This window comes from Panthera uncia, assembly GCF_023721935.1.
Source record: "Panthera uncia isolate 11264 chromosome E2 unlocalized genomic scaffold, Puncia_PCG_1.0 HiC_scaffold_19, whole genome shotgun sequence".
In the NCBI taxonomy this organism is placed as follows: domain Eukaryota; kingdom Metazoa; phylum Chordata; class Mammalia; order Carnivora; family Felidae; genus Panthera; species Panthera uncia.
The window spans coordinates 26,424,692-26,441,224 of NW_026057588.1; the positions used below are offsets into that span (position 1 = coordinate 26,424,692).

A 16,533-nucleotide genomic window follows, 5' to 3' on the forward strand; every position below is an offset into this window, starting at 1 on the left:
GGGCTTACTCCAACCTGCACTTCCCCGCCGGATGGCAAGGGTGACATCTCTCTCGGACACTGCCATTGCTTGCTACCTGCTCAGTACCGCAACCAGCAGTTGTGTGTATCCAGGCCAGGCTGAGTGGAACAGGCGGAGGTGGTGAATAGAGGAGGTCAAGCAGGGCCCGGAGCCGTCTGCAAAGACCCTTGGAAGAGGGAGGACTTTGGTTGGGCCTTAAACAAAGGGAGGATTGGACAGCAGAGAGGACAGGCCGTTTCAGTTGGGGAATCTGTCTAAACAGACCTGGGAAGAGCCCTGACCTGAAATCAGGAGAATCAGGGTCTCAGCTCCACTCCTGGGTGACCTGGGACGGGTTATTTGCCCTCTCTGGACCCTAATCTCCTGTCTGTAAAATGAGAGGCTGGCTTATCAGGGACTGCAGATAATAGCATCATGACACTATTCCCCCATCTCATCCGCTGGCAGACATCTCTTTGCCCCGAGAGCCTGAATACAGCTTTACAATTGTTTTCGACACAGTGTTCTAGGCAGTCATTACCAATTGATAGGAGATGGTAATTGAGATCAGCCCTGTGTATCGGGCCTGGCTTGGAAGACAATCTCTTGGATGAAGTCAGGCTATGACATTGTCTGATTCAGGGAATGGGTCGCGGGAGGACTGAGCAAGGGTTCTGACAGCTGCGGGTAGGGCAGAAAGCCCTACCGAGGGAAAGGGCTCAGCAGCACTGGATGCCATCATCAGAAAGGACTTGAAGATGTTCTGGCACCGTGGTGGCAAGCTGACCTTCAGGGGCCAGTAGATAACGTTAAAGGAGAGAAATGTGCCAGGAGAATAAAATGGGGAATGGTAAGGAGTGTGGTAAAATGGGGAAAGGGAGACCACGTGCCCTGTCTCAAAGGATTCTTTCTCTCTCACTCTATTTCCTCTTCTCATGCTTCCTCCTCACTGCACAGATCAAACAAGAACAATCTTCGGGATGAATTTCTTGCCCGGACAGCCAGAACGTGACCTCTGAGTCCTCACGACTTTATTGGAGAATCTAGATCTGGGCGGTAACAGTGTCATCTAAGGCCACACTATGGGCCAGACCTGTTGATTTCCATTTTAGTGCTTTTTACTGCAGTGTGGTCATGAGGCTTGGGACACAGGCTAAGGATGCACTAAGGAGAGACAGGAGTGGACTAAGGATTTCAACAGATGTCCATTTCGTCCTGGGTGCTTATGGCAAGGGAGATGGGTGGCCTGTTTCCCAGTACTGTTAGTAACCACTCATGTGACTTCTTTTATGTAGTTACTGGTTTAAACTCCCCAGATCTTCAGAAGTGTCACTTTCCACTGGGGAAATTTTCCCTCTCATGATTAAACACACCCCCCCCCTCCTTTCCTTAGTATTAATCACCTTCTCCTATAATTGGTACTTAAAATGTCAAAGGAGAAGGAATTAATTAACAGGAGTATCCAGTGCAGCAAGGCATGGTATGCTGCAAGGCTCTGGGACTGATTATAAAAAGCACTTCCTTAAATATTTTGAGCACTTTGGGGAATCAGAAACCTCCCTTCTAATTGAAAGATCCTTAACTACACCCCAAGTCCTGGCTGGTGGCCAGGGGTGCAGAGCTGAGTGAGGCGGCGTGTGGAAATCCCTTCTTCGCCACTCTAGGGAGACGTCCCTCCAAACTGGGATAGGTGGCAACAGAGGTTCAGAAACGACAGAGGTCCCGGGCCCAATCTGAGGGAGAAGAAATTTAACATGACTGAGCTCCTGCTATGTGTCAGGAACTTCACCTACGGTGCTTCTGTAGGACAGGTCATAACGATGATCTCCATTTTACAGATTAGGATATTGAGGCTTAGCATGGTGGTGAGATCCTCAAGTCGCGCGGCTACTAATTGAAAGAGCAAAGGATTCAAATTTAGGTCTGATTCTAAAGCTTTGCTTTTTCATGGGATCCTGAAATCCTAGTCCCACCTCGCGTCTGGACTGCTCTCCACCCTGGCCCCAAACTCCCTGCAGGAGTTTTGACAGCTAAGCCCGGAGCCAAGACCCCGGCCTGGGAGGTGGAGCAGGGCGCAGCACAAGAGCCCCGCCCCGGCTCGGGTGTCAGCCAATGGTAACGCGGCACCCAGTCTTTTGCCCAATCAGCCAGAGCTCTCCGTCCCGCCTTTCCCGGCTCCTCTGCCCCTCCCCTCCGCTTTCCCTTTGGCTCGACCGAGCTTGACGGAGCGGAAAGTCCCTTCAGCCGACTCCGGGCCGGCAGCCATTGGAGGAAGGTCTGTCACTGGGCCGCCCAATCAGCGCGTGCACAGAAACGCATCTCGGGCTGTGATTGGTTAGCGCGGCGGTTGCCCCCTCGCCCCCGCTCGCTCTCACCCCCCTGGGCGGCTCGGAGGCGGGGCAGGTGGGGGCGGGCCCAGGTAGCAGGTTCGGCTGCGCCGGGGCCGCGCGTCGGAGGTAAATATTAAGGCGGTGGGTGTGGGGCGCCGGGGCCGAACCGGGACGCGGGCTAGCCGAGCTGGGCAAGGGGCGACGCCCCGCCGCCCGAGGTGAGTGAGAGAACGGGCGGTTGAGCTGGCGAGCGGCTGGCGCCTGGGTCCCCTCGGGCGTCCCTGCCCGGCCTCCGGACGCCTCCAGCCGCCGCCGCGGTCGTCGGGCCCTAGGCGCCGGCCCGTTAGTTGCCCTGGCCCGGAGCCGGCCAGGCCCGCGGGGTGTTGAGCCCGCTGACGTCAGCCCGGGCTTCCTCACCCCCGGGGCTTCCCCCACCCTTCCCCCCGGCTTCCTGAGAGGGCTCCCGAGCCGTGGGAGCCTGGTCGCCGCCGCCGGGACCTCCGGGGGAGCGAGGACTTGGGGTGAGAGCCGCGCAGGAAACAGTCTCCGCCTGCGGTCTCCCCCATTTACAGACGGGGAAACCGAGGCACGGGCCGCTGGCCGGCTCCCGACGGTCGCTGTTGGCTTCGGGAGCCCTGGGCTGTATTATCTCCTCTCGGAGTCGAGGGGGGCGTATCGTTCCGTCGGTTTGGGGGTGTTGGTGGCCCCTGTCCAGGAAGAGCAGCAGTCGGGGTTCTGGCCTCGTTAATGGCGTGTTCTGCTTTTTCTTTCAGTTTCCCCCTTTCCAGGGTGAGGATGGTTTTGTACAACCTGGAGTTCATTAGTTGAAAGGTGCGCTCTGTCGAGACAAGGTATTCTTTTCCTTCTTTTTGTTTTTCTTTACGATCGTATTAACGATCTGTGGGGGAAATCGGGAAGTCTTGACAGAAGATCGTGTTCCTGGATTTGGTTCTCAGCTGGGTCAGCTGCCCGGTTATTCATGTACTTGGCATCTTTTCTATTCCACCCTGTGGCATTTGCATGTTTTAGGGTGGTTGTCATCTTCCAGCCACCCAGCCTTGCAGTGTCTCTCAGCCCCCAACATCCCTGCCCCCATCCTCTCCCCAGTCTCCCTGAGTTGTAGCCTCAGCTGGGCTGAGGATCATTCCTTACCTTGCTTTTGAACTGGGGCTAATAGAGATCTTAATAAGATTGTTCCTTTTGCAGTCATTGGCTCGCTGGAGAAGAATCCAGGCCTTGAGGGAGGTTGTTCATTCAAGTGCTGGTTTTCTGCACACCCCCTCACGCCCCAAGTAGACTGAATGGCCCTGAGGATTTAGCCTGCCAATTCCCCACTGGGTAGTGGGTGGATTTGAACTAGAACAGTATTAGGAGAAAATGATTTGCTGGGGGTTCTTGTGGAAGTTCATGTACTGCGAATGTTGATATCACCCAGAACATTCTCTAATGTTCTGCTGCAAAATGTTACAGTATTGCCCTGAAGAAGCCTTCCTCTGGATGGTAACTTTTGCGAAGAGCCGATAAGACCAAGGCACTGTTACACACAACGAACCCGCAGCAGCAGTGATTTCTTGTGGTCTGGCATGCCTAAACTGTAATTTTGCCTGATTTATGGAAGTCTTTAACTCTAACCCAAGAAGAGACAAAGGGGTCATTACCCTCTTCATCAAACGATTAATATTTTGTTCCTGATTTCCACACTCTGGTCTTAAATTTGTCAAGGTACTTTGATTGGTTACACAGCACTTACAGGCATCAGACATGGTGTGACGATCTAGGAAACCAATTTCAGATGAACCTCAGAACTTGTTTTTGCAATTGTGAAAGATTTCTTGTTTGTTTCTCTCGTGTAGCAATGTAGGGGGGTTAACACTGAACATGACTTCATTCATTCTGAGATGTGGTAAAGTGTACTTTTTGTTTGTTTCCCTTTTAACCTGGAAGAGGCTTTTAATCACTTAACCAGTGAAGATGAGGAAATGGAATTTTGGCTTTCGCTTTTGCACCTGAGTTAACCAAATCGTCTGTTCATTTCACATCTACGGAATGCCCATGACGTGCCAGGCACTGGCTCGGGAGCTAGAAATCCGAAGATACAGGACTTGGGGAATTCACAGTTGGGAAGTGTCGTGGCCAGGTTTAACTCTAGTGCGACCGCAGGGTTCCTTGTTCATATAAATACAGATGCAGGAGCCAGGCCATTTTTTAACTTTGTAAGTCCTGCCTGCTTTACAGACTGAATCCTTGTGTGCTTGGGTCACAAGTTAGTATGTGAAGAAGAATAAAACTGACTCTCTTTTCTGCTCATGGAATCTCTGTTTTCCAGCCGTTTAGTAGTATAACGCTTACAAACTTGTTCTTTTAGTGAGAGATATCCTTTCTTAAAATGGTGATTATTCTAGCTATCTAGAAGCTTTTGGAAGAAGTCCTGTGTGTCTTCTTACTTTGGTATTCATGCTGACCTTCCTGTCCCTGCCATTCATAATTAGGGGCAGTATTTTAGTATTGTCAAGTTTTTTTCTGATTTACACAGTTTCCTTTGGTTTCTGGAACAAGTCAGGACATTTGAGAAGATGTGAAACGTTCTTGAATTAGATCTGTCTCTGTTTTCTTCAGTGAGGTTCTTTGAACGGTATAACCTGATAGCTTGGGAATCAAAAAGACATTGTGTTTTCTAGACAACCGTTGTCAGTTGTATGCAGCTGATTATGTTCATTTGTACCACATGTTGTCTTTTAGAACGTGGTAATTGTGACCTTTAATATTTTCCTATAAAATGTATTTCTTGACCAGCGTTTCATTGCATTGATAGGAAGCTGGTAGTTATTTGTATCTTTCAACCCTCATCTTGATTTAGTGACTTTATTTTAGTGCCATTAGACTCTCATTGATTCAGAATCCAGACCCTCAACAAGCTCAGGTAACCAGACACATTTTCAAATCTTTGTGACCCTGAACCATTCCCTCATCTGGAATGTTGTTAAAGGAAAGGCCTTCTTCTGTTCGATACGGTTTAGAGTTAAATACATCATTGCATTCCGCCTCTTTGGTAATCTTCATTCAGCACTTAGAGTAATTATCAGGATATTCATAATCACTCCATTTCCCAGCCTGAAATAAGTACGATGGCATTTAGATGAATCATTTGTGATATATTTACACTCACAGTGAAGTATACGATTAGAGGCAATTTTAAACCAATTAGACCTGAAAGGTAGTAAGAGAACACAAAGTAGGGCAGTTATCATATCTTAAATCTGCCATATTTCCCAGTATCTAACACTGTGCTGAGTGCACAGAAATACTCAACACACCAGCAAACCTTGATTGATAACTCATCAACGGTGTCTTTTATGTCTTTCCCGTTGCAGTCTTTAGTTTTTACGGCTTGGGTGCTTAAGACTTAATTTAACTATTGTGCATGTCCCAGGGAAAGAAGAATGTTGTCATAATATTCATTTCTACGGTGGAGGAAAGTCTCTTGATTAACCTATATCTGCTGCAGTGCCAGTGTATGGAGATATTAACAATCATGAAATTTATTATCTTGTATCGTTGTAGAGTCATCAAGTTCCCCATTCACCTTTCTCTGTCAGTTGCAATGAAGAGAATCTGTGTTTAATGTAGTTGCAAACCTATTCTTTCTTAATGTGTACTTTCCGAAAGAGGAAAGGCCACCGCCTTTTTATTTTTGGGTAATGCTTTTTCAATATTTTATGAACTTTTGTTCTGTCCGTTCTAGTTGTCTAACGTGATCCCTGCTTTTATCGACTTTAAGCTCACTGCCACTTGTGCTAACTCAGGTTAGAGAAAAGCTCTCCTTGTGTGCTCACTGTAAAATACAGTTCTTAATAACTGTTGTTAAATTGCCTTCCACTTTTTTATAAACCAAAGTAGTTATATTAAATTTTACTGTGGACTGGCTCTTAAATGACTTGCATAAAACACTTCTGTAATCAAATTCATTTAAAACATAGTGTCCTAATGCATTACGTATAGCAATTTAGTTTTGTCTTGGTAATATTTCATGACCCACTGGTGGGTTTTATTTTAAATCATGACATTGACGTAGTAATCTAGAGAGCCAACAGGGTAGGAATTGTGGGTATACAATATTAAGATTCAAGGACGTTCTTAATTTTAATATTTGAGGGTGTAATTTTTAGGAATTTTAAGAAGTCATTCCTTTTCTAAATAGAATTACCATACTTTCAAAAGCAATTTTGGCCATAAATATTTAAATACATTTATAAGGAGAACAAAACAACACACTTTTTTAGAAGTTGCTCTTTGAGTCTCTCCTCCTTCCGGGAAGTAACCCAAACGGGGTCAGTGCAGTAAAGCCTCTGTGCTTTACTCCTAAAAGGCTGTTCAGAATTTATGTATACCTCTTTTAGTTACTGTTGTTTGTTTTTTTTTAAACACACAAACGTATTTCACCCTCTGGCTTCTCAGAACCGATTAGAAGCAGTAAGTTGGAAAGCAACAAGGCCATAAAATGAGCCAAATACACATTGCGGGAAACCACAGAAAATGGCTGATTGCAAGGGAAAATCAAGGACTGTAAATCTACAGAAAGCAGACCCAAGAACTCGCAAAGCCTTTCAACAAAGTAACAAACATCTTTGTATATTGAGAGTCAGGTGACAACTTTATATTCATATTGATAACTCAGTGATTCAGAAAAGGCTATTTCCCTGTTGATTTTTGAGAAGAATTTTAGTCAGAAACAACAAATACTTCATTTTGGTACCTTAAAGGAATGCAGCCAAAGTAAGGATTTGGGTTGCTGTTTGAGTAGCCTTCATGAGGGGTTTTGCTCATAATGGTGCCAAGATAGGGGTTTCCACAGGTGTCTTATGTAAGTGGCAAATATAAATTGATTCTATTCCTGCCGAAGTAGACAGTGCCCTCAAGTGGAATTAAGACAAACACATTATAAAAAAAAGAAAAAAAAAAAAAAAAGAGAGAGACAGAGAGAGAGAACCACTTTAAGCCAGCTCTACCCCTGCTTTTTACTAAATGTTGCACAGATATTTCAAGAGTATTGGTTTAAAGGGATGCCAAACTCTTTATCTGGTCTTGGGTAATTTACATGTCTCGTTCTGGGTTGTAGTGGGACAGACTTTTAAAAAACCTCACCATTAGAGAGCACTTCATTATCTAATGATGCATTCTTTGTATAGACTTGACCGATTATTTAATCATTAAGTTAAATTATTAAACTGAAAATTTGGTTCTTTACTTTTTGGAGTATTTATTTTTAAATTCCAAGAGGAAACTAGAGAAATATGATAGTCCAATCAACTGTTGCTGTTACTCAGAATGGTGGATAAATCTACCTCAAAGAAGGAGGGAAGAAGTAACTGTGTTTAGAAACCAAATAGCCACACTCGTGTCCCAGAGAATACATAAGGACTATTTTTTTTCAGTAAGATAATTAATTAAAATAATGAATTCTGAATTTGATTTAGTGAAATCGCATAGTGTTTAACCCCCAGTTAAGGTAGGGTTGCGAAGGCTGTTTTAATTGTGCAAGACTAGTATTGTAAAAATTTTCAGTGAAGATTTGAAACTGGAAATAGTCTTTTTATGTTTTTCTTTCTAGCAAAACATAGTTAAAATTGTGGTGTTTGTTACTGTACTACAGTTATGTTCTTTGTTATGTAGTCCAAGTTTTAATGGCTACAAAATTGATTTTTAACATCTTTACTATCATCAGATTTACAATACCTGATATTTGAGATTATCAGAAATTAAATGATGGCTCCGATTAATATGGTTAACATTTGCCTGTCTAAGGACAAAATGTACATGATGAAAGGAATGAAACTGAATCAGAGATCAAGTAAATGATCCATTATCAAAATAGGGAGCACAGATAAATGAATCGTGGTTACAGTTTCAGAATATGATTTATGTTTTTTTGATAAAAGATGTTCAGCATAATAATTATGATGGGTAACTTTTCACTTAAACCACGTGTACAGAAACAATAGCCTCTTTGACTGATGTCTGTTTTGCTGAAATGCAGCAACTTACTCATTTAGGTTAGGTCTGATCTATTAAAAACGCTACTTTTTAAAGCTTAAAAATGCATATATATGTTTAAATCTGTATAGAATGTTATCTTTTACTAGAATTTGATTTTATACATTGCATTGCCATGGAAACAAACATTATTGTATTGTGTTTGAAGCTACTTTACAACTGGATCTCCTTAATTAAAGATGCAACGTTACAGTAGGTACAAGTGATGCATGTCTTTTAGCCTTTTTAGGTAATTTTGGAAGTATTTCATTTATGTGTGTGCTTTTACTAATCAAATGAGATCTTAAGTCTTTAACCTTGATATTAGCTCATGTAGAATAAAGTGTAAAGTTTCTTTTTGCTTGTCCTCCAGGCATTTTGCTTTGCTGTCTTGTTACAGCATGGACACCAAATTGCTAAAAACGTGCTTTGGGACTGCCAGTGAATTTATCTTTTGTGGTTTTCCTACAAACTTAGTAGTTCCCTTTTTTTTGAGTTAATATTTCGGAGTTAATGTCACCATGAGTTCAGGCTTATGGAGCCAAGAAAAAGTTACTTCACCCTACTGGGAAGAGCGGATTTTTTATTTGCTTCTTCAAGAATGCAGTGTTACAGACAAACAAACGCAAAAGCTCCTTAAAGTACCAAAGGGGAGTATAGGACAGTATATCCAAGATCGTTCTATGGGGCACTCGAGGATTCCGTCTGCAAAAGGCAAGAAAAATCAGATTGGATTAAAAATCCTAGAGCAACCACACGCAGTTCTCTTTGTTGATGAAAAGGATGTTGTAGAAATAAATGAAAAATTCACAGAGTTGCTTTTGGCAATTACCAATTGTGAAGAGAGGTTCAGCCTGTTTAAAAACAGAAACAGACTGAGTAAAGGCCTCCAGATAGATGTGGGCTGCCCTGTGAAAGTACAGCTGAGATCCGGGGAAGAAAAATTTCCTGGAGTTGTGCGCTTCAGAGGACCCTTATTAGCAGAGAGGACAGTATCGGGAATATTCTTTGGAGTAGAACTACTGGTAAGTTTGATAAACCTTTTTAGTGAGCTTGTGCTTGTGTGTGTTTCTTTCTGTGTATATTTGTATGCACACATGTTTTTTTTTTTTTTTTAACCCCTTTAAATTAAATACAACAGAAGTTTTTCCAGAAATCTCCCATAGTTGTTAATATTCACAATTCTTAGGATTTACTTTTTAATGATAAATTGAGATAACATAAAGATGATGCATTGAAAACTTTTTAAAAACTACCTAATGTAGTAGGAAATACACATAGATCATGTAATTGTTGAAGGGTTTCCAATATTAGAAATTTTAACATTGTGTTAAAAGTGAGCTCTGCCAATTATAATTGAATTAATCATCTCACAAAATTATGAATTACCTTGTGACCGTAGTAACTGTAGATCTTTCAGTTTTTCTTAGGGTGTGCTATTAAGTTCATGAAACTTAGATATAAGATTTTCAAAAAATAAGGTGCGGCAATTTAAAATGGCTTATAGTTGTCCCTGATAATATATGTGAAAATGACCCAGGAACTTATTTCTCCTGAAGGGAGGACCAACAACTCCGTGATTCATTTCCAAAGTTAATATTCTCAAGAGCTTAAATGTCAGTTACATTTTTTACATTCTTGCATATAGAATTTCATGATCAAAAAGTTTCTAAAGCAGCCAATTGTAAACCAAGTAAGAGATCTGAATCCCAGCTATACTGTTTACGAGTTGGGCTGCCAGGTTACTTAACCCAAGCTACTTCTCCTAAAGCTGCTTCCTCATCTGTAAAATAATGAAACCAGCACACAGCTTGAAGCGTTTTTTTGTGATACATTGATTCAAGAGTCAGTGTGGTGGCTGGCACATAGTAAGTACTCAGTAAATGGAGCTAATGTTATCGTGGTGTTAAAGTAAATTTTTCTTTTTATGACAAAGTTATTGTTCGTATTGAAATGTAGAATCTAGCCCGGCTCTCTCACAGTGGAATTATGACTTTTAATTAATTAATTAATTAATTATATTTCAGCATCAGATACAGCTTCTTTTTTCCTTTTTTTTAGACACTCAAAATTCACCAGCAACTGCTAATAATTATATTTCTTATCTCTGTCGTTCAGAATTTTCCCAGTGATTTCTCTGAAATCCCCAGAGTGGATCTTTGTTTCTTATGGGTCATCTTACTTCCTTTCTTCTCTACCTATCAGTCATTTTTTTCCCCCCCCTCTCACTTGAAAACTAGGAAGAAGGCCGTGGCCAAGGTTTTACTGACGGGATATATCAAGGGAAACAGCTTTTCCAGTGTGATGAAGACTGTGGAGTGTTTGTTGCGTTGGACAAGCTAGAAATCCTGGAAGATGATGACAATGGATTGGAAAGTGATTATGCAGGTCCAGGGGACACCGTGCAGATGGAACTTCCGCCCCTGGAGATAAACTCCAGAGTTTCTTTGAAGCTCGGAGAAACCACAGAGTCCGGCACAGTTATATTCTGCGACGTCTTGCCTGGGAAAGAAAGCTTAGGATATTTTGTCGGTGTGGACATGGTAAGAAACTTTTGGAATAGATTATCTTTGTGGGTGTATCTATTAGTTTCATGACCAGTTTAGGTACAAATTGAGCACTTTGAATATTTAAAAGGGTAACGTAAAAAACATCTTCTAATTTATCTTTGGTAGAGGAGCATTGACGTGGGACAGGAGTCTAGATATGGAGTTACATTTACTCTTTTTCCAGTTTGAATAAACTGGAGTAATGTTTCAATCCTTCAATTTGCTCTATGATGGCTGACCAAGAAACAGGAAAAAAAAAGCCCCACCCAGAGATGTTCCATGATATCTTGTTTTTCTTTATCTTGAAAAGATTCCCCCCGCCCCCCCCCCCCTTCTCTTTATAATATTTTGCCAATATGGATGGCAGTCTGAGGATCCTCTTGGCAGGCTACCTGGAGTTTTGCCCCACTGGCTTTTCCCCACCTCTGTCTGTCCTTTAGTTGGCCTGTGCGAGTGTGCATTCCAAACCCCTCTAGTGCGCTCCTGGAAAGGAAAGTTCTGGCAAACACAGTATTCCTCATCTATTTCCAACGACAGCATGTTGTACACATTGGTGCTCAGGGCAGTTGTCTGACTGGCTTGTCTCTTAATCTGACTCCATGAACAGCACTATACTCCTTGGTGCTATGTTGGAATATAAAATAATTAAATATAGAAGTCTATTTTGGAGGGAACTCTTACATATCCATAAGATGTCAAAAGAACAGTAACAAATAGATCTTCTGTGTACAGAAATGCACACAGGGGTTCAAATAGAATATTTAAGTGCTCAGGGAATGTAAAAGTAATTAGAACAAGGTAGGCTTAACTAGGGGCCGATTTCTGGGTGAAACAATGTATTATTAATGAATCTTCCTATGCAGATGGGTGTTATGTAGACTAGCATTTGTTGTCCAGTAAAGTAGGAGGAATCCTTTCAATTCCTTGCTTGTCTGTGGGCTTACTGTACCTTGATTATTCTTGGATCTCATTTTTACCAACACAAAACCAAAAAACAAATAAGCAAAAACACACCAAAAGCTTTATTAGCGTGGCAGTCGTTTCTGATATGTTCTTTTTTTCTTTTAGGAAAAATAGTTAAAATTTGCCAGCGTAAAATCTTGTGGAAGATCCTTTTCTGGAAAATACAGATTTTTGTATTCATGTTTTATTGAGACAGGTTTTAAAACTGTATTGCTTACTTTCTAGGATAATCCTATTGGCAACTGGGATGGAAGATTTGATGGGGTGCAACTTTGTAGTTTTGCAAGTGTTGAAAGTACAATTCTCTTGCATATCAATGATATCATCCCAGGTATGTTTTCTTTGTGTTTTTATGTATTAATAAGGCAGGGTTCCTAAGATGTGTTTTGTTATGTAAATATAAGCTTCAAGATGCATTTTTGGAAGTTGACTTCTTGTCCTATGGAATTGTTATCAAATAGAATATCCTGTCTTATCTCCAAATGAGAATAATACTTACAGACTTTTTATTTCCAAAAGCATATGAGCGTGGGGTGGCATTTATACATTATCGTTAACTTTTCATTACCTGTTGATTCTAAGTGGGGGAAAAAGCCCTTTCTGATCATTGGAAGAGTTAGAAAATAAATCACCTGCTACCTGTTTGAGTAAGAGCCTGGTTTAAACTAGAAGCCTGTAAGCAGAAGTTGGTCACATCATGTGACATAATATACTGTGGAGAGGATTCTTCCTGCGTGCCCTTTGAGATTTCTTCCAGTTTTGAGCTGCTGTAATTGATCAGGATTCATGACTCTCGAGTCATATCACCCAACTTTACACCTTAGGAAAACAAAACAAAACAAAACAAAACAAAAAAACATTAAGCCGCCTTTTATTTCCTGTAAACAAGTAGCACCTAATGGCCTCTGTCAACTAACTGATAAATTCCCATTGATGGCAAAAATCGACAGCATCTCCCCCCCCCCCCCCCAACCTTAGCAGAGTTCCAGTTACAGGCTAGTTGGCTGATAGTATGTTAATCATGAAACTGACAGAGGCATTCATAGGTGGTGCTTTTAATTGATCATTATGCAGCCATGAATAAATGTCAGAAAGCCTACATTCAGTAGCCACCAATGTATGCATCCATGAATTAGATGACTTACACTTCTTCACATTCTTGACAAGTTTATAAGGTCATTTTTTTTTTAACTTAAAAAAATATTTATTTATTTTTGAGAGAGAGAGAGACAGAGAGAGAGAGACAGAGAGAGAGGGAGACACAGAATCCGAAGCAGGCTCCAGGCTCTGAGCTGTCAGCACAGAGCCCTATACGGGGCTCGAGCTCACAAACCGTGAGATCATGCCCTGAGCTGAAGTCGGAGGCTTCACCGACTGAGTCACCCAGGCGTCCCCCCAATTTTAAGGTCTTAATTATTGCCTGTTTTGCCGATAAAAACTGGGGCTTAGCTAGTGCTGAGGTTGGCTAGGATCAAGTAGGTGGTAGAGCCAGAATTCAAATCCAGACCTGTCTGATTGAAAGGCTCTGCTCTTTTCAGTCCCTCCTCACCCTTTGTGTATACACTTTGGATGTGAAGACTTGCATAGAAAAGCATCCTTCTCAGCCTCAGATGGATACTTGGGAATATTGTTTCCATGGAAATGGGTTTTGTCTCTAATTCTATAAAAGCTGAATTTCACTGAAGCAGGGATCATAACCGAACAAGATGATTTTTTCCGCTCCGGTATTTTTTTTCCCTTCTTCCTCATGTTGATGCAGAACACTTTGGAGTTTCCCACAGGTCATTTCAGGTCCTCAGTAACTTTTTTTTTTTTTTTTTTTTTTTTTTTTTGTAAAAATGAAGGGGCTATTACTAGATGATCCTTAGGATTCCTTCTAGCCTGCACTGTTTGCCCTTCTCCTGTTCCTTGTTGGCTTGGCAAGTAATAAATGCTTGTTTTGCTGAGTTACAGAATGCTTTCTACTTTGGCTTTTAGCTTTATAGCAAGAGTACATTAATTGGAGGTATGGGGTTCAAATAAGGGCTTGGTTTCGATTTTACTTTGTAAAAGTCTGACAAACTCGGCTTTTCTTGAATTTTAGGGTAGATCCTATACCTACCACCTACCTAGACTCTCCAAGGAACATTTTTACTGTGCTTGCTTTTTCAGGTATCCATTCCTGTATCTGTTCACTAACCCATGTTATTTCTTTATGCATTTCAGAGTACGTCGCAGACACCAGCACACATATAATTAACCAGAGAGAAGTTTAGGGTTTTTTTCTTCCTTTTGAGTTAAGACAGACACGTAACAAAATACATGTTGTGTCATTTGAGTTTTGACTAATGCATATACCCTTGAATTGGAAACCCTTATGAAGTTACTAAAATAACTTCTAATAAGAAAAATATTTGCATATCTCAAATCAAAATAACAAAAAAAGCACAGTAAAACATCTCATTTCCATTCTTATCTCCTCCACTTCCGGTACCTCCTCATTCCATCCCTTGCCTCCCACTGCTAACTATTTTTATTAGTTTCTTGTATATCTTTCCAGAACTTCTTTATACAGTATAAGCACATATTCTCCCTTCCCTTTTTAAATAAAAAACATACTATTTATACTATTCTGCCCCTTGTCTTATTCTCTTAAATCTATATCTTGGAGCTGTTGCTATACTTTTCCACTGCATTTATTTAACCAGATTCCTACCGACGTATATTTGGATTGTTTCTAACTTTTTACTATCACAAAGTAATAGTATCCCACATGCGCTAGCAAATCTATAGGATAAATTCTGAGAAGTGGGGTCATTTGGTGAAAAGATCCATGAACTTGTATTGTTCTAGATATTACTACATTGCCTTCAGCAGTGTATATAACAGTTACCAGCAGAATATGAGGGTGACTTTTTTTTATGGACTTTCCATGAGAGTATGTTGTTGACTTTTCTCCCAGTCTGCAAGGTGAAAAATCTATTTCAGTATAGTTTTAATTTCCATTTCTCTTTTGAATGAGGTTAAGCATCTTTTCCTATGATTAAGGGCAATTTGTGTATTTCTTTCTGTGACCTGTATATTCATACCTTGTTTATTTTTTTAAATTGGATTATTGGCCTTTTTTCTTACCAGTTTCTTTTTTATGTGTTAGGAAAGCCAACTGTTTTATGATATGGGGTGTAAATGTTTCCTACTTGCCAACTCTCATTTGTAACTCGTCCTTTTTTATCTGGTTGTCCTCATTTTTGAAAATTATGGTAAGATAAATGTAACAATATTTACCATTTTAACCATTTGTCAGTGTGCAATTCAGTGACATTACATACATTTACTGTGATGTGAAACCATCACCTCTATCTATTTCCAGACTTTTTTCATCATCTCAAACAGAAACTATATGCATTATGAAATAACCCCCCTTTCCTCCCTTACCTCAGCCTCTGGTAACTTCTGTTCTCTACTTTCTGTCTTTATGAATTTGCCTATTCTAGATACTTCATACAAGTGGAATCTTCTAGTATTTGGTCCTTTGTAAATGGCTTGTCTCACTTAGTGTCATGTCTTTTGACTTTGCTTTAGGTGTTTTTAGCTGTGCAGAATTTTAAAATTTTTATGTAGTTGAATTATGAGTTACTCCAAGGTTATATAGGCATTTCCCCATGTTTTCTTACATGGCTCTTGTGGTTTTATTGTATATGTATCTTTGATCCATTTTTATTTTATGTGATATATAATGTGATATATGGATCTAGTTTAGGTCCCCCTCCCCAGATAGCTGCCCAGTTGTCGCAACATCTTTGATTAAAAGTTCACCTTTTTCCTGCTCCTTTGAGATGCCACTTTTCCCATACTCAATTCCCATATATACTTTGGCATATTTCTGGACTTTCTCTTCCGCCTGCTCATGCTTCAGTACCACACTGTTTTTAACAATTCTTTATAGTATGTTTTAATAGGAGCACTAGTCTTGCCTCATTGCTCTTCTGAATTTTCCCGCCGTTCCACATTGTCTTCAAAAAGGGTAATAGACACATTTAAGTCTACAATCCATCTAGGTTTAATTTTGTGTAGGAGATGAGGTACACATACCCAATTTGATCTACCAGGTTCGCTGCGTATAAATCAAGCTTCGACACGGGTATATATGGACCTCTTCCTGGGCTCTACTCTTTCCTTACACTAAGACGTCTAGGCCTTCATTATCATAGCTTTACAAGAAGCTTTATAGCTGGAGAGTACACTTCCCTGTTTGTTCTTGGCTATTGTTGGCCTTTGCCTCTTCGTTGTAAATTTAACAGTCGGCTTCTCCGACATTACAGGAGAGTTCCGTTGGGATTTTGGTTGGAACTGTAGTCAACCTGTAGAGTAATTTGAGGAGACGTTTTCATTATACTGAAATTTCTAATACGTGAACATCGCATTACCTTTCATTTATTTAATCTCTTTTTAGTAAAATTTTATACATTTCTCCATTTCTTGCATGCATTCTGATACGTTATAAAGTAAAACATGTTTTCTAACAATTTTCTGTGATCTATAGAAATACAGTCGACTCGTAGAGAACAGTTGTATTGAAACCTAATTCACATACCATATATCTCCCTCATTGAAGCTGTTCCATTCAGTGTATTTTAGTATATTTACAGATACGTGCAGTCATCACTATAGCCAGTTGTAGA

At 40.9% G+C, this 16,533-nt stretch overlaps 1 protein-coding gene across 8 annotated transcripts in view; it reads left to right on the forward strand.

Moving 5' to 3' along the window:
- The first annotated feature begins 2,391 nt into the window (after positions 1 to 2,391).
- CYLD (CYLD lysine 63 deubiquitinase) overlaps positions 2,392 to 16,533 on the forward strand; it is a 65,001-nt gene continuing 50,859 nt past the window's right edge. Inside the window, exons 1-5 of one of the 8 annotated variants that reach the window (XM_049621225.1) lie at positions 2,392 to 2,456; positions 3,104 to 3,181; positions 8,734 to 9,385; positions 10,601 to 10,903; positions 12,098 to 12,203. In XM_049621225.1, the coding sequence (XP_049477182.1) occupies positions 8,882 to 9,385; positions 10,601 to 10,903; positions 12,098 to 12,203 (913 nt within the window). In that variant the 5' untranslated portion in view covers positions 2,392 to 2,456; positions 3,104 to 3,181; positions 8,734 to 8,881. The other 7 variants (XM_049621229.1, XM_049621223.1, XM_049621227.1 and 4 more) reach the window with 7 other exon arrangements.